The following is a 25,705-nucleotide window of genomic DNA, read 5'->3' on the forward strand; positions in this document are numbered from 1 at the left end:
GAGCCTGCACTCTAGAGCCCGCAGGCCACAACTGCTGAGCCCCTGTGCCACAACTACTGAAGCGCACGCACCTAGAGCCTGTGCTCTGCAACAAGAGAAGCCACTGCAATGAAAAGCCTGTGCACCGCAACAAAGAGTAGCCCCTGCTCACCACCACCAGAGAAAAGCCCGCACACAGCAACGAAGACCCAATGCAGCCAAAAATAAAAATAAATAAAAATAAAATAAAATAAATTTTTAAAAATTAAAAAAATAATAAATTAAATTTATTTATTTATTTAAAAAATGTTTTAAAAATAAATTTCCTCAGGGCCAACCAATGGGCCTTGGAGTGGAGAAATTCACCAAGGTAACCCAGAAGTACTAGACACAGGTAATTGGTCACAAACCCAACAATTGGACTGATTTTTAAAACTAGCATAGGATCGTGCCCATGATAGGAGAACATTTGATTCATATGCAAGAAGTCAGGAAAACATTAGAAATGATTGTATGAGTCAGGTCGAGGATCTTGGGCAATCTGTCTACTTCTGATGTTGTCGTCTTCTTGTCCTAGTGTGAGTGTAGTTTCTCCTCGGAGCATTGTTTTCAGGTGAGTTTTTTTTTTCTTTTTTAAATTTATTTATTTATTTCCTTTTACCGCGTTGGGTCTCCATTGCTGCACACGGGCTTTCTCTAGTTGTGGCGGCCAGGGGCTACCCTTTGTTGCGGCGCGTGGGCTTCTCATTGCCGTGGCTTCTCTTTGTTGCAGAGCACGGGCTCTAGGCGCACGGGCTTCAGCAGCTGTGACACGCGGGCTCAGTACTTGTGGCTCATGAGCTTAGTTGCTCCGCGGCATGTGGGATCTTCCTGCACCAGGGCTCGAACCCGTGTCCCTTGCATTGGCAGGCGGATTCTCAACCACTGCGCCACCAGGGAAGCCCCTTAAGGTGGGTTTGAGGTCAGCCGTCCTCTCTATAGGCCAGTCCAGTGCAGGGACCCTTTATGAGTGGAAATTAATCCGAGTCAATTCCCTTCAGTTTCACTGTGCATGAGCTAGTTAAGAGTACCTGATAAGCGTCCTTCCGTCCAGGTTGGAGTTAGTTTTTTAAATTATGTATTTTCCGGTATGCATAATCCCCCAGTTGCAGGTTGTGGTGCATCTGATCTTCATCCAAAGATAGATTACTGAGATATGCTTCAGAAACAAACTTAGAGTGTCCTTCAATTAAATTTTACATTAATATAACATAACAGCAAAGAACTATCTGGGAGGTGAGTCTTAGTAAATACAGATCTCCATTAACAAAAGTGAGATTTAACATTCATTGAAACATAATCTTTTTCTCTCTAAAATTACCCTCTTTTCTACCAAATGTAACCAAATTAAGACTAATTTGTTTGCAGAATAAGTCTGGTCTCAGTACTTGGCCTGATGACTTATATAACTGTAACTGATCATATAGACTTGCTGAAATTTTTATAAGGAGTCTCAGACTGGACTTTTAAAAGACCTCTCAGGGCTAGGAAAGTCATGCCAAGGGCTTATCACAGATTTTTGCCTAACAAATATAGGTGAATTCCTCCCTTTTCGAGGTCTCCAAAATACCTTGGGATTTCTGTACCTGCTAGTGAGGTAGCCTTCCTAATTTATCTGACAAAGCTGCTGGGAACCTAAGAGTTTCCAGTCTCTGGAGGGAGCAGGTAGAAAAAGATAATGTTTCAATTCTGCTTACAAGAGTAAAATTTACCAAATTTCTGTAAGTCAATGAGTTTGAGGGGAAAGTTTCTGTATACCTGGAAAACACAGATTTAAACCAGTAATTTTTCAGATAGAAACCATAAAAATTATAACCGTATTCACCAGTTCACTCAGTCCTATGTAACTAACCCTTTTTGTTAACAACTTTATGAAGCCATCAGGTTTTTCATTAGAATTCTTCAGTTTGTTACCCAGTTCAGCATTATGGTCTGAAAGTCAGAAACCTGTATTTATCCAAAAGTCCTTTCTATAAATCTTCTTGAAGAGGAAGCATTTCTGCAAAGGCATTCGAGTGAAACCATAACTGTCTATAATGACAAAAGACTTAAGAAGGCACGTTTAAATCTGATTACAATACAAGTGACAAAGAAACTTGATTACTGCTGTGACATACAACACTTTAAGATAATAACTAGCATTATGACTGATAACATTTTACCAGGACATGTCAGAATTTTAGGAACTGCCTATAATGTCTAGGATATCTATATTAGTAACATTTACCATACAATATAACCTAAGAAGATTTATTACTCATTTGACAATACTTCCCATGTAACTTAACATACCAGATGAACTTAGTTTAATATTTTTCTTTGGGATGTTTCAAGGGCCCTTTGAAGCATCCCAAAGTTAGCTAGAGGTAAAAAAAGGACTTCATTAGAATTTGATTTAGGAAGTTTTGTCAAAAAAAATTAAAAAGGGTTTAGAACACTCAGTCACGAAGGATGAAAGGTCACTGTGAAACAATAGTTATTCACTTAGCCAAAGTAACAATAAAAACTTCAAAGGCAAATACAGAACAGATCACTTAAAAGGTAAAGAAACTTGAAATCTGTTATCAAACGCAGTTCAACATTTTAAGAAATCTTGTCCTCTTAAGAGAGAGAAAAGCCAAATTCAAGTTTTGCTCCCACTTACATTTAAAATTCTTTTACTTGGGCTTCCCTGGTGGCGCAGTGGTTGGGAGTCCGCCTGCCGATGCGGGGGCTGCGGGTTCGTGCCCCGGTCCGGGAGGATCCCGCGTGCCGCGGAGCGGCTGGGCCCGTGAGCCATGGCCGCTGAGCCTGCGCGTCCGGAGCCTGTGCTCTGCAACGGGAGAGGCCACAACAGTGAGAGGCTCACGTACCACAAAAAAAAAACAAAAAAAACACACACACAGGCCCGGCCATCCTAATCAGACACTCCCTTAAATACAAGATTGAAGACTCTCAGAAAACCTCCTATGGAGACACAGAACTTCAGATCCGAGTACTAACAGAGTAAATAGAAATATCTCAGGTCTTCAAAGATTTCAAAGGGAGGAGAGGAGGCCAGGTTAAAAGATGAGGGGAAGGAGGGGGAACAAAAGGGGTGGCCTTACAGACGTCTCCGGCCACCTGCAGACGTCCAACCATTACGGGACTTTTCCCTGGGCTTCCAGGAAGGGAGGACGGGAACTTGGCCCTACCAGAAACCAGAGACCAGACCACACCAGAGCCAGAATTCGAGTTCTCTGCTCACTGGAGGTGATCAGGCTCCGACCATCAGATCAGGCTGCGGCCCTTCAACCAGACTCCCGCGTCCAGGACCAGGACAGAAGAAAAAAGGGTAGGATAGGAGGGGTTGAAAGAGGAAAGAGAGCGGGTAGGGAAGAGGTCAATAAAGTCTGTTGCTCCTTACCCGGTCGGAGCACTCTGGCCAGTCGTCCGCCTCAGGAGGAGACCAGGAACAAAAGGGTCCCAGTTGCGGCCGCTGGGTCTGGTCCATCTGCGGTCGAGCTGGTCCCCGAGTACCCCGAGTGGTCAGGATGTCAGTCGTAGCAAAGAAGGGATCCCACCAGAGTTGCCATTTGTTGCAGGAAGGGGGACCCCTCCCAGGGCCTGAGAGCGGGCTCCTGTCTAACACTCAGAAATGAACTGTCCGAGGAGACACACGTGCTGACAGAGCAAGCGACTTTATTGGGAAGGGGCGCCCAGGCGGAGAGGAGGAGGGTAAGGGACCCCAGGAGGACTGCTCTGCCGCGTGGCTCGCAGTCTTGGGCTTTATGGTGATGGGGTTACTTTCTGGGTTGTTTCTGGCCGATCATTCTGACTCAGGGAACTTTCTGGTGGCACATGCAACCGCTCAGCCAGGATGGGTTCCAGCGAGGAGGATTCTGGGAGGTTGGTAGGACACGTGGACTGGTGTCTCCTTTTGACCTTTCCTGTATTCTTCCGGTTAGTGGTGGCTTGTTAGTTCCATGTTCCTTACCAGGATCTCCTGTCGTAAAATAACTCATGCAAACTGTTATTGTCTTTGCCTGGCCAGGGCAGGCGGTTTCAGTCAGTGTTTCCCCTAACAACTGTGCCCCATGGTGGGGTCCAGCTAGGAGAGGCTGGGAAAGGACAGCTGGAGGTACTAACCCCTTTGGGAAGTTTCAGCCCCCTTGCACCGGAGGCCACCTTGAGTCTCTCCCGCCGAGAGCTGAGGTATAGGGGGCTTTGTTGCAGGAGAGGGGCGTGGGTCCCAAGGCAAGGCCACTTTGGCCTCCGGCGGACCCAGTGGGTTGCGGGGCACTGTGGCACTCGAGGCCCACGCAGGGACCATACCCCGAGGAGCCTCTTGGCCTCAGGGTCTCTGTCCACCAGCCCCACCCTGCCCAGGTTCACACTGCAACAGCTGGGCCCAGCCCCTTATCCATGTCAAATGGGAAGGATCTGGTGTTGGTTCTATGTTCTGCCACCTTCCTCTGCTTCCGTGTGTGCCACTTCCAGGCCTGGCAGGTCGCATGTTACTGAAGAGCCAGACTTTAAGCGGGGACCCCCAGTGCTGTATCCCCAGCACCGTGCCCCCAGCAGAGCCAGGAGCCCTGTGTGTGCCCACCCCTGGGCCCGTGGTCACCGTCTCACCCCCTCTGCCCTACTCTCTGCCCCAGTGGGCGTATCTGGAACCAGTTCTGCCTTCACCCCCCTAACCTATATTGAACATCAATCTGTGCTCTGAAGCAGGGGCAGCAGACACTGATCTCTGTGCTCCTAGAGCCCACAGTCCAGCCCAGGAAACAGAGGCGAACCAGTGAAAGCTTGGACGATGAGAGCAGGCACGGGAAAGACTGGGAGGAGACAAGCAGTGGAGGGCTACTGAGACCGAACAGTACTGGGGGAAACAACCCGTGCAAAGGTCCTGAGGCCACAGTGGGAGGAGTGTGGGCAGAAACCCTAGGCCAGAGAAGGGCAGGTGCATGAGGGAGAGCAGTAACAAGTTGAAGAAGGAGAGGAAGGGGGCAGAGACTAAGCCTGTGAGGTGGTTATGGGCTTTGGCCTCTATTCCAGAGGCGATGGGATTCTGTGTCTTTCAGGAACAGCAGGGAGGCCAGTGAGGGTAAGCAGAGGGGTCGAGTTTATCCAGGTGAGCTACTGAGAGAGGCATGTGAATCAAGGGGCGTGCAAGGGAGGGGTGGCAGTGATTGTGGAATCTAAACCAGATGAGAAGAGGGTGACGACACGTCATCCTGGGGCTCTGGGGCGCTGGAGGCAGCAGTGAGCTGGGAGGGGTGATGGGCAGGGAACCGGGTGTTGAACCGAGATGCCGGGGCGGGGTTGGGGGGTTACTGGAGGTGACAGGGTCCAGGGCGCCGTTGAGGCAGAGGATGAGGTCACTGGCAGGAAGAAGAGGTCAACACCGAGGGGCAGGGAGCTGAAGGGTGGCGCACGGGAGTTCAGGCCTGATGCAGCGGTGCGGCGACGCCTCGGCAAGGGCTGGGGTGGGGGGTGGGTGCGGCCGACGGGCAATGGACGCGTCAGCCAGGACTCTTGGGGGGAGCAGGGGGAAGGGGCTGCAGGCTGCAGCAGGGAGAGGGGTCGTGGCACTTCCAGGCCTGGGGGTGAGGCGGGGAGAGGAAAAAGCAGCCCCGGAGAAGGCTGGCGGGAAGGGAGCAGGGAGGAGGGGCCGCGGTCAGGGGAGAGCAAGGGCTGAGTGATGGGGCTGAGGGCGTGGGGGGATGCTGGAGCCTGGCCCCGGGGGAGGGTGTCAGGACTGGGGGGCTTTACTCCTAAACAAGTGATGTGTGCTGGGAGGGGCTCATTGGAACAAGGGCTTGAGGCGGACCTGCTGGGGTGGGAGGTCTGAGCCGCAGCAGGAAGGCCAGACCACGAGGCAACTGAAACCGGCTACCTGAAAAAGACCAGGAAAAACAAAGGGTGAACATCAAGGTAGTAGAAAATGAGTGCAGTAAATTCAGCAATGGTTACTATTCTGATAGTAGGAACAAGTAGTATTAGGTGAACTTGTACAGAGCAGGAATGCTGGTACTCCCAAGGGGTTAACAGGAGATTTACCACACAAGAAATGAGGCCTCGCCAGAAAAGTCATGCAAATTAAACAATGAAAATGTAAATTCAGGGTTTTCGGGGGTTTTTGTTGTTGTTTTTTTTTTTACATCTTATTATAGAAAATATCAGACATGCACAAAAGTGTAGAGAGTCAGACCATGTGACTGTCACCACCACCACCTAAGGCCAGTTCACGGCCAGCCTGGTTTCCTTTTTGCCCTCCCCCCATCGCAAAGCACCACTCTTCTCTTAGGAGCTAAACAAAGACGGGAGAGCAGGCGGCCTGGCTGTTGTGTGATGGAGCCCCAGCCTCGTGCTCTGAGTCCGTCCAGCCCTACCTGGGGGCACCAGAGGTATGACTGGGCCCTGCCCCCTTCCTGTTGGGGGCAGGGTGTCCCCTTAGCCTCCTGCGTCCAGGGTCTCCAGCTGGCTATATGAGAGGCCAGCTGCCCCAAAGTGGCCCAGATCCCTCCTCAGTCCAAGGGATCCAACTGCCCGACTCGCTCACAGCCTTGGTCTCATTCAGCCTGAGCCTGAGCTGGAACCTCCCATACGCTTCAGACGCCTCCGTGTTCCCGAGTCAACACAGGCATCTGTCCTATCCAGACACAGGTCACTAGTGTCCCCTACAGGACTGTTCTTTGGGGAGTTTTAAAGGAGACACGGCGGGGGGGGGGGGGGGCGGCGGGCAGGAGAGTGAGCTCTGGGGGGGCGGAGGAAGCCGGGAGAAAGTGACCAGAGGGACTGCAGGGCAGGGCTGCCTGGGCCACCAGGGGGAGGCTCTGGCAGCAGGGGGTGGCCTGCCACCCCTCCTACGCTCCACAGAAGCTTGGCATGTGGTGGCCTGGCAGCCCCGCACTTCCTGATACAGCGTGGACCTCCGTAACCTCACCTTCCTGTCCTCTCCATCGGGTTGCCACTTTCATTCAACCTTTGCTCTGGGACATCACGCCCCCATGGCTCCCCCCCGCAACCCCCTACCCCAGCTCTGCCCCAGAGAGATGACCATGCTCACTACATCCTCTCTGCTGCCCGTCCGTCCACCTTCTCACTCTCCCAGGAGCCCGGCCCCCTGAGGACTACACTTCCTCAGCAAGGGCAGCGGGTCATTCTTCTGAACACTAGCTAGCCTCTTCCCGTCCCGTAGCCACTCCTACGACTTTTCTCTGTGGTGCACACGTGACACACTGCCCTGATCGTCTACCCAGGAGGGACTCTGGTCCCATTGCCTGCAGGGGACAACTTCAGCTGTCAGAGGCTCCAGGGGTTGCCCCTGGCCCCATGTGCCAGCCTTCTCGTGATGGCTGGCATCGAAGGGCTGGGCGATGCAGGAGCCAAAGGCCTGGCGTCTCAGCCCGATGCGGGCGCCTCTAGCAAGATGTTCCGACCCCAGAGCCCTCGCAGTGGCACATCCTGCACACTCTGCTTCAGTGTCTCCCTCTTGGAGAGCCCGGGCAGGGAGTTGAAGTCAGGAGTGGTCCAAGACAGCCTGGACTGAGGCAGACTCGCTCGCTGCCTGGCTGGCTGCAGGTGGGGCACAGACAGACCGGGGCACAAGGCCAGGGTCCAGCGGTTCAAACTTTCCCCTGTAGTGAGCGGGCATCACACAGCAGGAACGGCTGCACCAGCGGCTGGAGGGCCTGGCGTTTCAAACGTGCAGGAGCAACAGTCGCGATTGAGGCCGTGGTTCAGCTCTGGTGAGGCTCCAACGGAAGGGTGATGAGAGGCCAAGAGCCTGGCCTAGCCACGGAAAGCCCAGCCCCTTGGTGGCAGCTCCCAGCTCTGCAGCCAAAGTGCAGAGTGCTGAGGGTCAGGCCTCGACTTAAGCGTCAGAGCAGCTGAGCTCCAGAGGAACTTGGACGAGTGTCCACTTCCAGCACAGAGTGCAGTTACAGGAACCAAATTTACCATCCTACCTGAAACAGCTAAAAAACTAGGCAAAATGGGGCTTCCCTGGGGGCGCAGTGGTTGAGAATCCGCCTGCCAATGCAGGAGACACGGGTTCAAGCCCTGGTCTGGGAAGATCCCACATGCCGTGGAGGAACTAAGCCCGCGAGCCACAACTACTGAGCCCACGAGCCACAACTACTGAAGCTTGCACGCCTAGAGCCCACGCTCCACAGCAAGAGAAGCCACCGCAATGAGAAGCCCGCGCACCGCAACGAAGGGTAGCCCCTGCTCGCCGCAACTAGAGAAAGCCCGTGAGCAGCAACGAAGACCCAATGCAGCCATAAATTAATTAATTAATTTTTTAAAATAACAAAAGGGAGGAGGGACACAAACAGGTTCCCATTCAAAAAAAAAAAAAACTAGGCAAAATAGATGAAGCAATGGATCTCAAGACATTGGGCATCAGCAATGAAGGACAGTGACCCCTGAGAGGTGACAAACAAGGTGAGCCCTATGATCCCCCAGGTCACTGCCTAGAGAGTGTGTCCAGGCTGTGGCACAGGTGGGCCACCCGGGCAGACTCCTCAAGTTCAGAGACGGAGCTGGGTGTCTGGGAAGGCCGGGGTGGCCAGGATTCGCAGGACAGAGTACCAGGGAGTACTTTCAAGAAGAATTTAGAGAAAATATTTACAATGTATATATTTTTTCAGGTTAGTATTTTTCTTTCTTTTGAAAAATACTTGAAAGTGGAATTGCTGGATCATATGGTAGTTTTATTTTGAGGAAACTCCATACTGTTCTCCATAGTGTAGGAGGGTTCACTTTTCTCCACACCTTCTCCAGCATTTGTTATTTGTAGACTATTTTTAAAATTTATTTATTTATTTTTGGCTGCGTTGGGTCTTCATTGCTGCGCGCAGGCTTTCTCTAATTGCAGCGAGTGGGAGCTACTCTTCGTTGCAGTGCACGGGCTTCTCATTGCGGTGGCTTCTCTTGTTGTGGAGCACAGTCTCTAGGCACACGGGCTTCAGTAGTTGTGGCACATGGGCTCAGTAGTTGTGGCTCGCAGGCTCTAGAGAGCAGGCTCAGTAGTTGTGGCGCACGGGCTTAGTTGTTCCGCGGCATGTGGGATCTTCCCAGACCAGGGCTCAAACCCGTGTCCCCTGCATTGGCAGGCGGATTCTTAATCACTGCACCACCAGGGAAGCCCTTGTAGACTTTTTAACGAAGGCCATCCTGACCAGTGTGAGGTGGTACCTTACTGTAGTTTCGATTTGCATTTCTCTAATAATTAGTGATGTTGAGCATCTTTTCCTGTGCCTGTTAGCCATCTGTATGTCTTCTTTAGAAAAATCTCTATTCAGGTCCTCTGCCCATTTTTGAATCGAGTTGTTTGTTTTTGATATTGTGTTGTATGAGTTCATTGTATATTTTGGATATTAACCCCTTCTCAGATATATCATTTGCAAATATATTTTCCCATTCAGTAGGTGGCCTATTCATTTTGTTGGATGTGCAAAAGTTTTTTAGGTTGATGTAGTCCTATTTGTTTATTTTTGCATTTGTTTCTCTTGCCTGAGGAGACGTATCAAAAAAAAATTGCTAAGAATGATGACAAAGAGCATACTGACAATGTTTTCTTCTAGGAGATTTATGGTTTCAGGTCTTACATGTAAGTCTTTAATCCATTTTAGCTTATTTTTGTATATGGTGTGAGAAAGTAATCCAGTTTGATTCTTATGCCTGTAGCTGTCCAGTTTTCCCAACACCATATTGAGGAGACTGTCTTTTCCTCCTTGTATATTCTTGCCTCCTTTGTCATGGATTAACTGACCTTGTACACATGGATTTATTTCTGGGCTCTCTATCCTGTTCCATTAATCTATATTTCTGTTTTTGTGCCAATACCATACTGTTTTGATGACTGGAGCTATGTAGTGTAGTTCGAAATCAGGGAGTGTGAATGCTCCAGCTTTGTTCTCTTTTTTAAGATTGTTTTGACTATTTGGGGTCTTTTGTGTTTCCATACACATTTTAGACATACTTTGTGAATGGGTATGTGGAGAATGCCATTGGTATTTTGATAGGGATTGCATTGAATCTGTAAACTGATTTGGGTGGTGTGGACATTTTAACAATATTAATCCTTCCAATCCATGAACACAGTATATCTTTCTACTTGTTTGTGTTGTCTTCAATTTCTTTTTTTTTTTTTAATATTTATTTATTTATGTGGTTGTTCTGGGTCTTAGCTGCAGCAGGCGGGCTCCTTAGTTGCAGCTCGCTGGCTCCTTAGTTGCGGCTCACCAGCTTCTTAGTTGCAACAGGCAGGCTCCTTAGTTGTGGCATGTGGGATCCTTAGTTGTGGCATATGAACTCTTAGTTGTGGCATGCATGTGGGATCTAGTTCCCTGACCAGGGATTGAACCCAGGCCCCCTGCATTGGGAGCCCGGAGTCTTAACCACTGCACCACCAGGGAAGTCCCTCATCTTCAATTTTTTTCATCAGTGTCTTATAGTTTTCTGAGCATAGGTATTTTACCTTCTTAATTAGGGTTATTCCCAGATATTTTATTCTTTTTAATGCAATTGTAAATGGGATTGTTTTCTTACTTTCTCTTTCTGACAGTTCTTTGTTAGCGTATGGAAATGCAACAGATTTCTGTATATTAATTTTGATGTTGCAACTGTACTGAATGCATTTATTAGTTCTAATAGTTTTTTGGTGGTGTCTTAATAATTTTTTATGTATAGCATCATGTCATCTGTAAACAGCGACAGTTTTATTTCTTCCTTTCCAATTTGGATTACTTTTAAATATTTTTCTTCTCTGATTGCTCTGGCTAGGACTTCCAATACTATGTTAAATAGAATTGGTGAGAGTGGGCATCCTTGTCTTGTTCCTGATCTTAGAGGAAACACTTTCAGTTTTTCACCGTTGAGTATAATGTTAGCTGTGGGCTTATCATATATGGCCTTTATAATGTTGAAGCAGGTTGCCTCTATACCCACTTTGTTGAGAGTTTTTATCAAAAATGGATGTTGAGGACTTCCCTGGTGGCACAGTGGTTAAGACTCTGCCTGCCAATGCAGGGGACACGGGTTCAAGCCCTGGTCCAGGAAGATCCCACATGCCGTGGAGCAACTAAGCCCGTGCGCCACAACTGCTGAGCCTGCACTCTAGAGCCCGCAAGCCACAACTACTGAAGCCCACGAACCACAACTACTGAAGCCCGTGTGCCTAGAGACCGTGCTCCACAACAAGAGAAGCCACTGCAATGAGAAGCCCATGCACTGCAACAAAGAGTAGCACCCGCTGGCTGCAACTAGAGAAAGCCCACGTGCAGCAATGAAGATCCAACGCAGCCAAAAATAATAAATAAATTAAAAATAAATACATTTTTTAAAAAAAGGATGTTGAATTTTGTCAAAAGATTTTTCCACATCTGTGGAGATGATCATATGATTTTTATTCTTCAATTTGTTGATGTGGTGTATCACATTGATTAATTTGTGGATATTAAACCATCCTTGCATACCTGGGATAAATCCCACTTGATCATTGTGTATGATCCTTTTAATACATTGTTGGATTTGGTTTGCTAATATATTATTGAGGATTTTTTTTAATCTATGTTCATCAGGGATATTGGCCTGTAATTTCCTTTTTTTGTAGTGCCTTTGTTCCTTCATTTGGAACATATTCCTCTGTAGCCTCATTTGCCTAATTCTCTGTTTTTATTTCTGTGTATTAGGTAGGTCAGTTATGTTTCCTGATCTTGGAAAAGTGGCTTATGTTGGAGATGTCCTATGCGACCCACCCAGCAGCACACTCCCCTCTGGTCACCAGAGCTGTATGCTCTAGGGCTGCCCTCTGTGTGGGCTGCAAGGGCCCTTCTGTTGTGGCAAGGCCTGCTACTGTGGGCACACTGGTAGATGGGGCTGGCCCCTGGACCAGTTGGCTGCCAGACCTTGCCTCATGCAGAGGGTGCAGGCTCACTGGTGGGTGGGGCTGGCTGTGGGCACAGGGGATCCCAGGTCTGGTGCCAACCTGCTGGTGGGTGGGGCTGGATGCCTACACACCTGGCTGTTCAGCCTGCTGGCTGGTGGGCAGGTAAGCCCCCAGCACTAACGGGTGCACTTGGTTTAATGCTCTTGTGCTGCCATCTGGAAATTCTTAATAACTTTTTAACAAGGACCTCTGCATTTTCAGTTTGCATGGGGCCCTGCAAATTATGCAGCTGGTTCTGGTTCCAGGGACACTCAGCTGATACAATGCACAAAGACCTGGGTCGTGAGCATGGCCCTGAGAAAAAATGCTGACAGGAAGACCCAGGTGCCTTCTCCGCTCCCACAGCAGCTTCCAGCACCCAGGAGGCAAGAACACCCGCTGGACAGGGAACATGGGACTGGGGTTCCAGCAGGCAGGCAGGAGCACGCTCCAGGGATATGGTGGGTCTACTCCCCAGCAGGCCTTGAGCTCTGGCCTAGAGCTCCGCAGGGGAAACTCCACTAGTGTCCAGTGCAGGATCCACCCCTAGGCACAGTGCTGGACCTTCAGCGGTGCCCCCATCCCATTGCTGACTGGACTAGAACAGCACCTGACCCAGACTGGACAGATCAGATTCTGACTCCTGGATTCTGCTCATTGGTCAGCACTTCCAAAGCCTGGAAGGACCAGTTCACTGCTACTGACCGAGACAGGCAGTGTGTCCCACACGTGTTCTAGAGGCCTGGCTACTTGTCACCCTCAGTCCCACTGCGACCCCCATCTTCCAACCCAAACTCCGGGGTTGCTCCCTGAAAGGCTCCCTGAGGCCCTGCGAGGTGTGCACCACGGGAGGGCCCTGGGGCGGCAGCCCCCACCGCACGGAGGAAATGAGCAGGCTTGGAGCAGGAGGTCGCTTTATTGAGAAGAAGGCCAGTGGTCAGGTGGAGGCGGGAGACTGGAGGGGAAGGGAGAATGTAGTCCCGGGGTGGGGGAGGGGTGGGCGCCAGCTGGCAGCATCACAAGTCCTGGGCTGACTTGTGAGAGTTCCGCTTGTCCTAGGCACCGTTCTGGTGCAGCAGGATGCCCGGGCTGAAGGTGGCCCCCGGCGGCCAGTGGCGGACCACGTGCCGGTACGACGTGGCCAAGCAGTCGAAGTAGTTAATGTTGAGCTTCCGGGCAATATGACGGCCGAGGTATTCCATTTGCTGTGCGAGCGGGTGGCGGTCAGCTCTTGCCTGAACAAGAGCTGCGCCGGAGGCGTCCCCTCCCCTTGGCCAGACCGCACCTCCAGCCCTGCCCGTCAGCCCCGGCGCCCTCTCCGCTGGCTCCCAGCTCGAGGGCCTGGGCCAGGTCCCCGTTGTATGCACTCTCCACCTGCGAAATGGCCCTATCTTAAGACCCTAAACAGTGGCTGGCGTCATGTTGAACCAAGGAGGGGAAGGGAGCGTGTCTGGGACCCCGTGGCGGGCTGGGAGGGACCCACCTCGTAGCGCTCCGACAGCTGCACCAGCACCAGCGGCTCCAGCTTGTGGCCGCACAGAACCAGCTGGAAGAAGCACCTTCCGTAGGCTGGCAAGGGGCAAGCCGCTCAGCCCCAGGTCCCTGTAGAGCCGGGGGCGGGGGCTCCGGGGGCGGGGGCTCCGGGGGCGGGGGCATGGGCCAGTTGTCTGCTCCTCCCCACTCCACGTGGCTTCCCCTTCCCCTGGACGCCATCCCCCAGTCCGCGGCCCGCCCCTTGCGTCACCATCGGAGCTGAGCGCCATGCGCACGTAGACCAGGTGCATGGGGGCCTGACACACGGTGCGGCCCTGGATGGAGAAGTGGTACACGCCGCGCACGTGGTTCAGCACCAGGCGGCGCCGCGGCAGCGACGAGATCATGAGCCACAGGCCCACGCCCACGCCGTAGGCAGGGAAGCCCCAAGTCTTCTGCTTCTGCACCTGTGGGCGCCGCGGGGACTTTCTGAGCCGCCGCGGGACCCGGGGGCGGGGCACCGAGTGGGGGTCCGGCCCCCAGGGTAGGAAGGCCGTGGGGGGCGGGCCCAGGAGCTCAGACCTCGCTCACAAGCCCGAAGCTGACGAGGAAGAAGCAGACGATGAAGAGCAGCGTCCCCTTCCACAGCGTGTCCAGGTAGTACTCGAGCACGAAGACTGGGGGCGGCGCGGCAGAGGCGCGTGAGGATACCGGGACCCTGCTCGCAGCCCGAGGTGGAAGTGCCAGGGCTTGGACCCGGAACTGCCCGCCGGCCGCAGGGCCCGGGGCCGCTGTCGGGGTCCAGCCTGCAGTTCCAGCGCCCGCGAAGGCCGCAGCCGGCCCGGCCCCGCCCCGTTCAGATTCCAGTCCCCGCCCCGCGTCGCCGCTCCGCCGGGTTCTGGTCCCCTGGCAACTGAGTGTCGCCCTCACCGTTGGGCTGCTGCTGCGTGAACGGGTAGAAACTGTTGTTCTTGAGGCGCTTGGCCAGGTTGCGCTCGGTGCAGAAGAGTCCTTGGGCCCAGAGCTGAAAGGGCTTGCTGCCGGCGGTCGTAGGCAGGCCGCTGAACCGGCCCTTGGGGGCCTGGGTCGGGGTACAGACCGTCAGCTGTGCGGCTTGTCTGTTGCCACTGCCCACTGCTCACAGCCACACTCATACCTGGGAGAATAAAGCCTTCAGGGTTGCGGTCCAGGAAAAAGCAGTTCTCAGGCGAAGGCAGGGGAGCGACACCGAGGGCTGGTCTAGGCTGGGCGACGCCGGCTTCTAGAAGCTCTGGGCTGCGCCGGCTTCTAGAAGCTCTGGGCGGCGGTTCTATTAGGGCCGTCCTGTTGATCTTCCCGTCTCCAGGGAGTCGCCCGGCCCGGCCCTGCGGTGGGCGTGCACTTCCCCCGCTAGGCCCCACCCCACCGGAGGCCCCCTCTACAGCCTGGTTCACAGTCCTCACCTGAAGGGTGGGGTAGTGGGACATCCCAGGCCTGAGCTGGAGAGGAATCTGTAGGCAGGGGCCCCACCACGAGCCCCGTGGCTGAGCATGGCCTCCCCTTCCCCACTGCCGCCTCTGCCCGGGTCAGAACCTCATATACAAACACAGACAGCTCACCTTAGTGTCCCTGAGGGTGGAAAGCACAGACACGCACGCACACACACACTCAGTCCAAGATTTGAGCCCAGGAGCCTCATATACAAACACAGACAGCTCACCTTAGTGTCCCTGAGGGTGGAAAGCGCGCACACACACACACACACACTCACTCACACTCAGTCCAAGATTTGAGCCCAGGATTGAGCAGGCAAGGCCCGGCCACAGGCTGACTCAGGAGCCCTGGGGGGCTGCCCCCAACGCCGCAACACACAGGTTCTGGGCCAGCTGTAGCCCCCAGTAGTTCCCTCAGGGACAACCCCTAGCCTCTCACTGGGATCCCAAAGACCACACATGAGTTCCTAAAAATGTTTTATTGTAACAAAACGCTCACACATTCAAAACTGGGAAAGGGGGCAGGGCAGGGCTGGCTGGCTGGAGCTGCCTAGCTGGGAGGGGCCAGGCTGGTGAGCAGCTGCCGCAGGCACCACTGGACTTCCTCTGCGCCCCGGTAGGCCCGCTTCAGGCCCCGGGGAAGGCAGCGGCAGGACTCCAGGTTGAGGTACAGCAGACCTGGGCAGTTGCTGATCACAGCGCTGTGGGAGCAGTGCAGGCCATGGGAGGTTGAGCCACTGGCCCCAAGAAGACCCAGGCACAGCATGGCTGAGCCAGTCTAAGGAGCCCTCTCTACCCTTGCACCGCGGCTGGCTCTGCCACCTACAGCCCAAAGGCCCAAGCCCAGTACCCTTGGTGTCCCTAAGGCCAACCCCAAGCAGGGGCTGGGCCAGGATGGGCTCCCTTTTCAGAGCCCTGGAGCTGGCGAGCCAGGCAGGACAGGGGATCAAGCCATACTGGCTCCAAGGAACTGGCGGGGGTGGGGATGCTGACCTGACTGTGCTTGCTGTGACCCGGGTGCCCCGGAGGTTGAGGGAGCACAGTGCCAGGTGCGAGCCCCCGGGGGCGCCTGAGAAGGCAGATAAGGCCTGCTCCAGGTCCCTCTCACTGAAGCCCTGGCCACTCAAGTCCAGCTCCTGCAGAGTGTGACACCACTTCTGAGTTAACAGAAGGCTGCCCTCCTTGGCTAGAGTCAGCCGGTCTGACATGCCATACAGGCCCAGGTGAAGTTGCTCCAGCTCTGGAGGTGAGAGGAATGGGCATGAGCTGCGGGGTGGGCAAGAATCCCCACATCCCACCTGCCCAGCCACCACCCGGGGAGTGCTGACCCTGACATGGAAGGTCATGCAGGCCAGCAGGTGTGATTCGAGCACAGCCGCGGAGATCCAGCAAGCGCAGGTGAGGGGAGCCGTGGAGCAGGCGGTCCAGGACCTCGTTGCTCACAAAGTTGCAGGTGGAGCTGGCAAGGCAGAGCTCCTCAAGGCTGGGGAAGCCTGGGCCAGGAAGCGTCGCTCGCCCGGAAGGCTTGGGAAGCCACATGAGGTTCAGCAGCCGCAACACCTGGGAGCGAGGCCCAGGCTGCAGGTGGGGAGGGGGTGACAGGTGGAAGGGGTGGGGCGGCAGGTACCTGCAGCTGGGGGCAGCCTTTCTGCAGGGCCTCGACAGGCAGCTGGAGGGGAGTGCTGTTGTGGTTGAGGCCTGTGCTCACCTCCAGGAGCTGGAGTTGTGGGCAGCAGCTGCCCTGTAGAGGTGGGGGAGAACACAGGGTCGGAGGCCTGGCAGTCCCTGGCTCAGCACCCAGCTCTGCTCCTGCCCGTGACCAACATACCAACAGTGCACCCAAGATAGCTGTCGTCTGGGAGCTGTAGGTCAGCCACAGCTTCCGCATTCGGGGCCCCGCCTCCTCCAAGAAGCTTACCACAGCCGTGGACTCCACCTGGAGACCCAGCACAGAGGTACCGGTCAACGCAGCCCAGGCTTCCTTGGGGCCCCTGGGGACTCCTGGGCTCACCATGGAATGCTGTATGTCCAGGCTGTGGAGCTGGGGGCAGGCTTTGGCTAGCATGATCAGAGTGTCAGGGGTCACACCGTGGCAATCGGAAAGCTTGAGGAAGGTGAGCCGGGGACAGGACTCGCTAACCAGCTGTGGAAAACAGAGGGCCGGTTGGGGGAGGGCAGGCTGTGGTCCACAAGGGAAACGGACCAATGGCTGACGCCAACCGCACTTTACTGCCTCAGCAATGGTCTCCTTTCTGGCCATGCCAGGCCTACCTGGGTGCTCCCACCTCTCACACCTCCCTGCTGGAAGACACTCCAGGAAAGGAGAACCAAGCAGGCATCTTCGTGGGGCATCGTTGGGCCCCACGGTACCTGACCCACTCCCTGGTGGGTAACCCCAGAGTGTCATGGCTGGCGTGCAGGGCAGCCTCGAGCTCTCACCTTCAACACAGGGTGTACCTGAGACTTCCAGTGGATGAGAGTCAGCCTCTGGAGCTGTGAGAACCTGGGCCGACAGCAGAGGCAGAGCTGCACAGTGTTCCCATGCTGCCCCTTCTGCCAGCCTTCTCCCCACCCATCACCTTCGTGCAGGGAGGCAGGAGGGGGCCTGGGGCATTCACACAACACACAAGCGGAATGAGGGGATAAGAAAAAGATGGAACTGCTCACCGACTGGGCATAAGCCACTCCAGGGATGTAAGAAGCTTCTTCTCAGTCTTGGTCCCACTCTTGGCGGGGCGGCCAACCAGCGGGGGTGACAGGGTGAGGGTGTGCCAGAGCGCTGGCTGGGAGGCGGCCTCGTGCCAGCGGCGGCACACGCGTGCAGCCCTGGGAGAAAATCTCTCCTGAGGGGCCGGGCCTTTTGTGGTCGATGCTCGCCCTCAGTGGCTGTCGCTATGGGGTTTTCTAAGAGGAGGGACCTGCCCCCCGCCAACTCTCACAACGCTGCGGACCCCTCAGTTCAAGGTCGTGCCCCTGGGATTCCAGCTGGACGCCCTGAGAGACTGCGCTCTCTGAGACGCGTGTGTGGGCGCTCAGCCACCTGCTGAGTGCCTAAGAGGTCAGCCTGAGACCCGGCGCTGTGCGCGATGGTCCTGGGGTACCTGCCAAGGAAGGGTATAGGCCCATCCGCCGCCACCAGCAGCCCGAAAATCTGCAGCAGGATTTCCAAGGGAATGCGGTCGCCCCAGCCCGGGTCGGGCTCCTGCTGCGGTGCGGGCGCGGGTGCGGGTGCGGTCCTGGGCTTGGCCTTGGCCTCAGCGGCGCGGGCCCCGTGGAGCCGCAGCAGCTGAGCACGGCGGGCGGCGCGCCTCTGAGCGCGGCGGCGGGCGGGCCCCGGACCTGGCAACACCAGCAGCATGCTGTCCGACTGCAGCAGGTGGTAACCGGAGCCGCTCGGGGCCAGCCGATCCCACCACCAGTCCTCCGCCGAGCGGCTCCGCGCCCCGGCCAGCGGCAAGATCCGGACCCTTTGCCGGGCCCGCCGGGCCACACCCGGAGCCATAGCCACTTGCTGCGTTCCGAGTTCCGCCCAGGGGAGCGGAAGAGGCGGAGCCTGCGGCGGAAGGGGTGTGGCCGGCGGAGGCGAGGCTTGCCACGCGGGGCGGGGTCAGGGCCCCGGGCTGGCCCTACCCGCCCCTGCCCCTGGACTCCCCGCTCGATTTCCGGAGCGGGATATCGGGCGCTGGGGCGCGCCGGCGGGTGGTTTCTGCGAGTCCCGGCGGGTGAGTTGGAGTCCTCGCTCCCGCTCGGCTGCATTTTCCGGCCCCACCCGTTCTGTGCTGGGTCCTCGACCCTGGGCCGGAGGCGGTGCGCTCGTTCAGGACCGGGAGGCTCAGGCACCCCAGCGCACCGGTCGGCTCTCCGCCGCCCCCGTGGTGCAGCGAGGGGCGGTGCCCGCCGTGGCCACATCCCCAGCCCCGACTTGGCTCCGGCTGTCCGGGGTCTCGCAGAAGCCGTAGAGGTGTGCTTGGCGCCTGAGAGGTAGACCTGTCCCGGAGTCCTTGTCCCGTATCCGTGCGGGGTAGTGCTTTGGCGGTCTCGGTAGCTCACATCCGAAGATCATCTCCCTCTTTCATCATACTCTCCTGGGCTTCGGCGCCTTCTTGCTTCCCTGCCTGGCGCCGGCCTTTGCTGTGTCGTGACCCCGACACAGGCTGCCGGTGTGCTTTGTCCCTTCTCCTCCCCATCCCCCACCCCCGGCATCCCCCCAGTTTCCCTGGTCTTGGCCGTCTGGTCCTTTCCTGACAACGGTTCTGTGTCTTTCCCTTGTGATTTTGCATGCATGTTACTTTTTTTCAAGCTAGACGAAGTCTTCAGTTCCCGGAGGAGCCGAAGGTCTTTTGTGGACCTACGTGGGGAAAGAAGAGCTGGCTGTGACCTCTGCCCTGTCCTGAAGGCTCCGGCCTTGGGCTAAATGGCAGCACCCCCGCTGGGCCGTCTGGTGCTGACCCACGTGCTGGTAGCCCTCTTTGGCATGGGCTCATGGGCTGCCATCAACGGGATCTGGGTGGAGCTGCCTGTGGTGGTGAAAGACCTCCCCGAGGGTGAGTTCATGTGGGCAGGGGGCGAGGCTGCGTGCGGGGGAGGTGGGTTGCAGCTGCTCTCTGGACCTGCGCATCCTGCCCCTGACACGGCTTCCTCCTTTTTTTCCTTGCAGGTTGGAGTCTCCCCTCCTACCTCTCTGTGCTTGTGGCACTGGGGAACCTGGGTCTGCTGATGGTGACCCTGTGGAGGCGGCTGGCCCCGGGCAAGGGCGAGAGGGCCCCCATCCAAGTGGTGCAGGCGCTGAGTGTGGTGGGCACGGCCCTGCTGGCCCCCCTGTGGCCCCACGTGGCAGCAGTGGCGGGGCAGGAGTACTCAGTGGCCTTCCTGACTCTCTCCTTCGTGCTGGCGCTGGCCTGTTGTGCTTCGAATGTCACGTTCCTGCCCTTCCTGAGCCGCTTGCCGCCTTCCTTCCTGCGGTCCTTCTTCCTGGGTCAGGGCCTCAGCGCCCTGCTGCCCTGTGTGCTGGCCCTAGTGCAGGGTGTGGGTCGCCTCGAGTGCCCACCAACCCCCACCAATGGCACTCCTGGGCCCCCCATTGACTTCCCAGAGCGTTTTCCTGCCAGCACTTTTTTTGGGGTATTGTCTGCCCTATTAGTCGTTTCAGCTGCCGCCTTTCAGGGTCTCCTGGTGCTGTTGCCATCACCACCGCCTGTACCCACAGGAGGCCCAGGGCCTGGCCTGCAGGCGGGAGCCCCTGGAGTGGAGGAAGAGGAAGAGGCCTCACCCCTGCAGGAGTCTCCCAGCAAGGCGGCAGGCACCACCTGCAGCCCAGAACCTGCGGCCCATCGGCTGCTCTCCACCCGTAGTGTCTGCCTGCTGGGCCTGCTGGCCGTCACCAACGCTCTGACCAATGGCGTGTTGCCTGCTGTGCAGAGCTATTCCTGCTTGCCTTATGGGCGCCCAGCCTACCACTTGGCTGTGGTGCTGGGCGGTGCCGCCAACCCCCTCGCCTGCTTCCTGGCCATGGGTATTCTATGCAGGTATACGGGCAGCCCAGGCCACTCAGGGTGGGACTTAGGGGTGAGAGCCTGGGCCTGGCTCAGAGCCTGGGTCTGAGCCCTGAGTTTTTGCTCACTCCTGGCAGGTCCCTGGCAGGGCTGGGCAGTCTCTCCCTGCTGGGCATGCTCTTTGGGGCCTACCTGATGGCGCTGGCAATCCTGAGCCCCTGCCCACCTCTGGTGGGCACCTCTGCAGGCGTGGTCCTTGTGGTAAGTATGTTGGGGCACAGTGAAGCAAAGAGGGTGGCAGTAGGGAGGGGGTTCACCCTAGAGCAGGGGCATCTCACGCTCAGCCTGCTACTGTGTCCACCTTCCCAGGTGGTGTCGTGGGTTCTGTGTCTCGGCGTGTTCTCATACGTGAAGGTGGCTTCCAGCTCCCTGCTGCATGGGGGGGGCCAGCAGTCGTTGCTGGCAGCTGGCGTGGCCATCCAGGTGGGCTCTCTGCTCGGCGCCGTGGCCATGTTCCCTCCCACCAGCATCTACCATGTGTTCCGCAGCGGGAAGGACTGTGTGGACCCTTGCGGCCCCTAAGCCTGAGCAGGTGGGGACTCCGCTCCACTCCACTTGTCTTCAGGTTGGGGTTGCCACAGTGCCTGCGTGCCCGCAGCCCAGGGAGGCCCACCCTACAAGCAGCCTGCTCACGGATGCCTGCGTACTCCACGGGAGAACCTGGCACTGCAGGCCAGGGTTGGGACCACAGAGCAGGCTCGGAGCCAGGGCCCAGCTGGGGATGTGGATTTGGCCCAGGCCCAGGACGTGTGTGGGATTTGTACAATAAAGTGTGTTCATTTCATGAGTTGGAGCTAATCCTAGGAACAACTCTTGCTGTGTAGATAGACCTCCCCTGAGCTAGAGCAGTAGCCTGACCTGTTCAACAGGGGCCTGTCCCACTCCCTGGAGCACTCATAGGTCCTGGAGGTCATAGAACCTCCTCCTAAACACAGATACACATAGAGAACTGCCCAGAGGGAGGGTGAAGGCCAGCCCCCAGGGCCTGGAGTGTAGGCCAAGGACCCACACAGGCTACGGCAGTCAGAGGCTGTCTGGTGGGCCGAGCCAGCCAGGCACGAGGGTCAGGCCGCATGGGCTGCCTCGTAGTCGCTGCCTTTGTGGCCTGGGTGTGGCCCACTTACCCGCTGCTTTATGGGAGGATCCTACTGGGGGATTTGTGCCCGGGGCTTGTTGCCAGGTCCTGGCACAGAAAGGGCTCAGCGAGTGGGACTTAGAAGAGACCAAGGTGTGAGGGTCCAGCCGATCTTGGGATTCTTCTGCCCAAGGACGTGGTCCCCTCCCCCAAACCAGCAGCCTCGTTTGTAGCTCCTGTGATCAAACCTGCAAAGGCCCCAAACCCTTTATTCACACAGACGCGACAGTGGCTGCCTTCTCCCTGGGCTGCTGGCAGATGGCCCTGGCTCTGAGCAGCCCACGCTCTGTCCCCACCCTGGGACAGCAGTCCAGGCCTTTGCTTGTTGGTGTCTGCAGGGAGCTCAGCACCAAACACAGGCTGTCCTGCACCGGGGGCTCCCACACACAGGACTGGTGGGGACTGGAGTGCGCCCCGAGCCAGGAGGGCCGGGACGATCTGAGGGGATTCAGGCGGGGCTGCTGCAGGGCCGGGGCCTGGGCTTCTGCCGCCTCCTGGGCAGGTGGGGAGCAGAGGCCTGGGGGGGAACACAGGCTCCCCGGGGGGCAGGACACCTGAGCCGCGAGCCAGCATGACTGGCGTGGTACTGAGCGCCCATTCTCACAGACAAGGGGCCCTGCAGCTGCCAGGGGCCGGGCGTGGGCTCCGGGGGAGCGGCTCCTGCCCTGCTGGCCAGCCCTCTCCGGATGCCGTTTCTAAGCTGCTGAAGCCGCCTGTCCTTGACTTGGGCTGCGCGGAGGCTTCTCAGGGGCTTCCTCCCCGGCCTTGGCAGGACCGGCTGAGCTGAGGGACTTCCTGGCGGGAGGGAAAGATCCCCAGGCCTTGACCCCCCCCCCCCCATCAGGCATGTGGTAGGACCAGGCTCCCAGCTGGCCCAGACACAGCCCAGCCCTTAGGGCAGAAGGCCACCGCCCTCCAGGGCGCTAACCACCCGGCCCCCTGACCTGATAGGGCTGGGGAGGGGGGCGCCGGCAGGCGGGTGTGAGCTGTGGAAGCCACCTCTGGAGAGTGGGAGGGAGGAGGCCGAGGGTGTGACGGGGGTGGTGTGGCCCCGGGCCTCCGCGGGCCTCCGCGTGCCCTCCCCTGGCCTCTGACGCTGCCTCTCCCCCCTCCCCTGCCCACCCTGGGGCCGGAGGCTGGTGGAGCCTTCCCCCAGTTCCTTCCTGCCTTCCCTCACGTTGGGCATGTGTGCAGCCTCCCCGCCGGCGTGTGTGTCTGCCACGGGTGCCAGGCGTGAGGGCCCCGGGAAGCAAGGCACGGTCTCCCGAGGGGGGCTGGCCTTGAGCCCCGGAGGCCAGGACTGCAGGGGTGGCTTGAAGGAGCCCCTGCCCTTTGGCGTCTCCAGGGCGTCCGGTCAGCTACCCGAAGGGAACAAGGCAGGAGCCCAAACAACCAGGGGAGGAAGACGCCTGGGGTCAAGTCCTAGAGGGCCGCGCGGCACGCCCTTCCCGCTCACGGCATCCGGGCACGAGGCCAGTGGCTGGGAAGCAGGGCGGCCAGCCACACCAGCCGCTCAGACCTGAACGTCCCCCCAGGGCCCTATCCGGGCACCCACGCTTCCAGCTGGACAGCAGGTGGCCAGCCACTCAAGCTCACAGCCCTGCCCAAAGGGTCTCTCAGGCCCGGGGCGGTGAGGAACTAGAAGGAGACCCCAGAAGGGAGGTGGTGTCCCCTGTGTGAGAACAGAGCTGAGCCACGGGCCCTCTGCGGTCTGTGGCTCAGGTTCTCTCGAAACCAGAGAAGAGCCAGCCAGGGTGTGCCCTGCCACACGCAGCAGCCCCTCCGCAGGTGTGCAGCCACTCCCCCAAGACAGGGACGAGGCTCACCCGGCTCTGGTTGAGCAAGTAGAGGTGGGGCTTTCACCTTCCTTCAGTACCGGCTTCGTCAGCCCATCGGGGTCCCTAGGCAGGTGTGGGTTCCGACGCGGGCATGAGTGTGACAACACCTGGGTGAGGGGATGGTCACGCCCCTCATCTGCACCTGTTCAGAGCCCCACTGCCTGACTCGGGGACAAGGGATGAGTCCTTTCAGGGGCGCTCTCCCCTCCATGGATTCAAAGGGACCTCGCTTCTGTGGGGAATGGGGCCAGAGGATGGGAGTGTGGGAGTGACTGGGCCTCTGGTGAGGGAGCGGGTGCAGTTATCAGCAACTCCAGAGTCGGCCACTCGGACCGGGCCCACACTGGCCTGGGGTGCTGCCCACCTCAGTGGGGCCACATGCTCTCCACTGCACCTTCCAGGGGCTGTCAGTCACAGGCCCCTGCCTTCCCCCCTTTGGCTGGGTGGGTGCCCAGCTAATCCAGCTGTGGTGCCCACCCTCCTGCCCATGGTGATTGAACTGGGAGCCCTGGGCCTGGGGAGCAAGTCGGGCGCTAACAGAGATTTGCCTCGGGGTGTCAGTCATCCCAAGAGCTATAAAAAACACCCAGACTACTCAGGGTGCACACCAGAGAGTGAAGGCGTCCCAGGGCGAGCAGAGCGAAGGGTGGAGAGAGGCAGAATTCCGAGAGCATTCTGGGATCTCCTGGATCCAGCCGTACCCGAAACTAAGCCCCTTGGACTTGCAAGTTATGTGGGCCCACAATTTCTTGCTTAAGTTGAGTTGGTTCTTGTCTGTCACAGCTGCAGGAGTTGTGAAATCCTCTTTCGTCTCCTCTCTGAAGCATTTAGGACTGTTCAGACTTTGCACGCACAGCACTGGTTAATCTTTCCTTGCCTGGGGGAGAGTCGGTCATTCTCTTGGAGACGCTCCCTGTTGTACTCCCCATGACCCTTCCATCTCCCAGGCCGCCACTCCAGCTCCTAACCAGGGTGCTTCCCTGACCCACTTCCAACCTGCGTAGAAGAGTCTCCTGGACGTCCGACCCTCTGAGAACACCTCAAGCCAGGCCCGTGGGGGAGAAGGCAGGACCTTCCTCGGCAGGACCCCCCCGGGAGGAGGTTTCTGTCTGCGTAACTGTATGAGCTAAATGAAAGGCAAGTGGCAAAGCAGCCTGGAAATTCCCCTCGTTTTGCAAGAGAGGCAGGAAAGCCGAGCTCTTTAGAACGCAGATTGCAAAAGATTCCCTACCTGATCCCTCGTTGATACCCCGAGCCAGCCCTTGATATTCCCTTTGCAAAACATTCTGTGGACAACACCCTCTGAGAGCGCTGAGCGGGTACATGTTGTGGCCGGGGAGACCAGGGCGCCAATCCTCTAAAGGCAAGTCGTGGGGAAGGCAGCTCCCCAGCGCCCCGCCCCCCGCTGCAGGTGTCCATGCTGCCCATGCCCCCCCTACCCCACCCCCACGCTGACTTAAGCCAGAGGGATGCGAAGAGTTGCTGAGGCCAGGGTGCTCGGGCTCCAGGGCCAGTTAGCACGTGGGCTTGAACATCCAGAGAGGAAAAGCAGGCAGATCCACAAACGAAGGTGTCTGCTCTCTATTGCACTGCAGGTCCTGGCAAGGGTAGTTAGGCAGGAAAAAGAAAGAAAAGGCATCCAGATTGGAAAAGAGGTAAAACTATCTCTATTCTCAGATGATGTGATTTTTTTAAACTGATTTTCTTTTTTTTTTTTTAATATTTATTTATTTATTTGGCTGCGCCGGGTCTTAGTTGTGGCATGTGAACTCTTAGTTGCGGCACGTGGTATCTAGTTCCCTGACCAGGGATCGAACCTGGGCCCCCTGCATTGGGAGGGCAGAGTCTTAGGCACTGAACCACAGGGGAAGTCCCTCAGATGACACAATTCTATGTTTAGAAACTCATAAGGAGGGACTTCCCCAGTGGCGCAGTGGTTAAGACTCTGCACTCCCAGTGCAGGGGACCCAGGTTCGATCCCTGGTCAAGGAAAGAGATCCCACATGCACGCCACAACTAAGAGTTTGTATGCCACAACTAAGGAGCTCACGTGCCACAACTAAGGAGCCTGATTGCCTCAACTAAGACCCAGCACAACCAAATAAATAAATAAATATTTTTAAAAAGGAAAGAAAGAAACTCATAAGGAATCCACAAAAAAACTATTAGGACTAAGAAAACAAATTCAACCAAATTTTGCAGATTACAGCATAGATATACCAAAATCAGTTGTATCTTTATATACTAGAAGCAAAAAATCTGAAAATGAAATTAAGAAAAACTTTTCATTTACAATAGCATCAAAAGAATAAAATACTTAG

The 25,705-nt window shown here is 56.5% G+C and overlaps 4 protein-coding genes across 15 annotated transcripts in view; 2 read left to right on the forward strand and 2 right to left on the reverse strand.

The window, feature by feature from the left end:
* MROH1 (maestro heat like repeat family member 1) overlaps nucleotides 1-24,383 on the forward strand; it is a 158,072-nt gene extending 133,689 nt beyond the window's left edge. Inside the window, exon 42 of the mRNA XM_049700571.1 lies at nucleotides 24,337-24,383. Within this exon, the coding sequence (XP_049556528.1) occupies nucleotides 24,337-24,368 (32 nt within the window). The 3' untranslated portion in view covers nucleotides 24,369-24,383. The remainder of the gene's footprint in view (nucleotides 1-24,336) is intronic.
* On the reverse strand, nucleotides 12,798-14,853 carry TMEM249 (transmembrane protein 249). The gene is made up of 6 exons (XM_049700786.1): nucleotides 14,793-14,853; nucleotides 14,318-14,524; nucleotides 13,970-14,064; nucleotides 13,659-13,854; nucleotides 13,398-13,483; nucleotides 12,798-13,119 (listed from the first exon to the last, which is right to left on the reverse strand). The coding sequence occupies exons 1-6, from the start codon at nucleotides 14,851-14,853 to the stop codon at nucleotides 12,970-12,972; spliced, it is 795 nt and encodes a 264-aa protein (XP_049556743.1). The 3' UTR covers nucleotides 12,798-12,969.
* On the reverse strand, nucleotides 15,324-18,409 carry FBXL6 (F-box and leucine rich repeat protein 6). 6 transcript variants are annotated; one of them, XM_004265384.3, is made up of 9 exons: nucleotides 17,961-18,409; nucleotides 17,527-17,685; nucleotides 17,299-17,362; nucleotides 16,871-17,002; nucleotides 16,688-16,795; nucleotides 16,487-16,600; nucleotides 16,188-16,419; nucleotides 15,853-16,099; nucleotides 15,324-15,560 (listed from the first exon to the last, which is right to left on the reverse strand). In XM_004265384.3, exons 1-9 carry the CDS (start codon nucleotides 18,359-18,361, stop codon nucleotides 15,410-15,412), a joined length of 1,608 nt encoding a protein of 535 aa, XP_004265432.1. In that variant the 5' UTR covers nucleotides 18,362-18,409; the 3' UTR covers nucleotides 15,324-15,409. The 6 variants fall into 6 exon arrangements, with proteins under 6 accessions (XP_004265432.1, XP_033275981.1, XP_033275983.1 ...); XM_033420090.2 differs by having other exon boundaries at nucleotides 16,487-16,795; XM_033420092.2 differs by having other exon boundaries at nucleotides 16,188-16,383; nucleotides 16,688-17,002.
* Nucleotides 18,433-24,403, forward strand: SLC52A2 (solute carrier family 52 member 2). 7 transcript variants are annotated; one of them, XM_033420108.2, is made up of 5 exons: nucleotides 18,433-18,581; nucleotides 19,160-19,403; nucleotides 19,517-20,384; nucleotides 20,489-20,612; nucleotides 20,696-21,250. In XM_033420108.2, exons 2-5 carry the CDS (start codon nucleotides 19,274-19,276, stop codon nucleotides 21,233-21,235), a joined length of 1,662 nt encoding a protein of 553 aa, XP_033275999.1. In that variant the 5' UTR covers nucleotides 18,433-18,581; nucleotides 19,160-19,273; the 3' UTR covers nucleotides 21,236-21,250. The 7 variants fall into 7 exon arrangements, with proteins under 7 accessions (XP_033275999.1, XP_033276004.1, XP_012386875.1 ...); XM_033420113.2 differs by lacking the exon at nucleotides 20,696-21,250 and adding an exon at nucleotides 24,332-24,403 and having other exon boundaries at nucleotides 18,434-18,581; XM_012531421.3 differs by having other exon boundaries at nucleotides 18,435-18,581; nucleotides 20,721-21,204.
* Nucleotides 24,404-25,705: the final 1,302 nt, after the last annotated feature.

This window comes from Orcinus orca, chromosome 17 (genome assembly GCF_937001465.1).
Source record: "Orcinus orca chromosome 17, mOrcOrc1.1, whole genome shotgun sequence".
Classification (NCBI taxonomy): Eukaryota; Metazoa; Chordata; class Mammalia; order Artiodactyla; family Delphinidae; genus Orcinus; species Orcinus orca.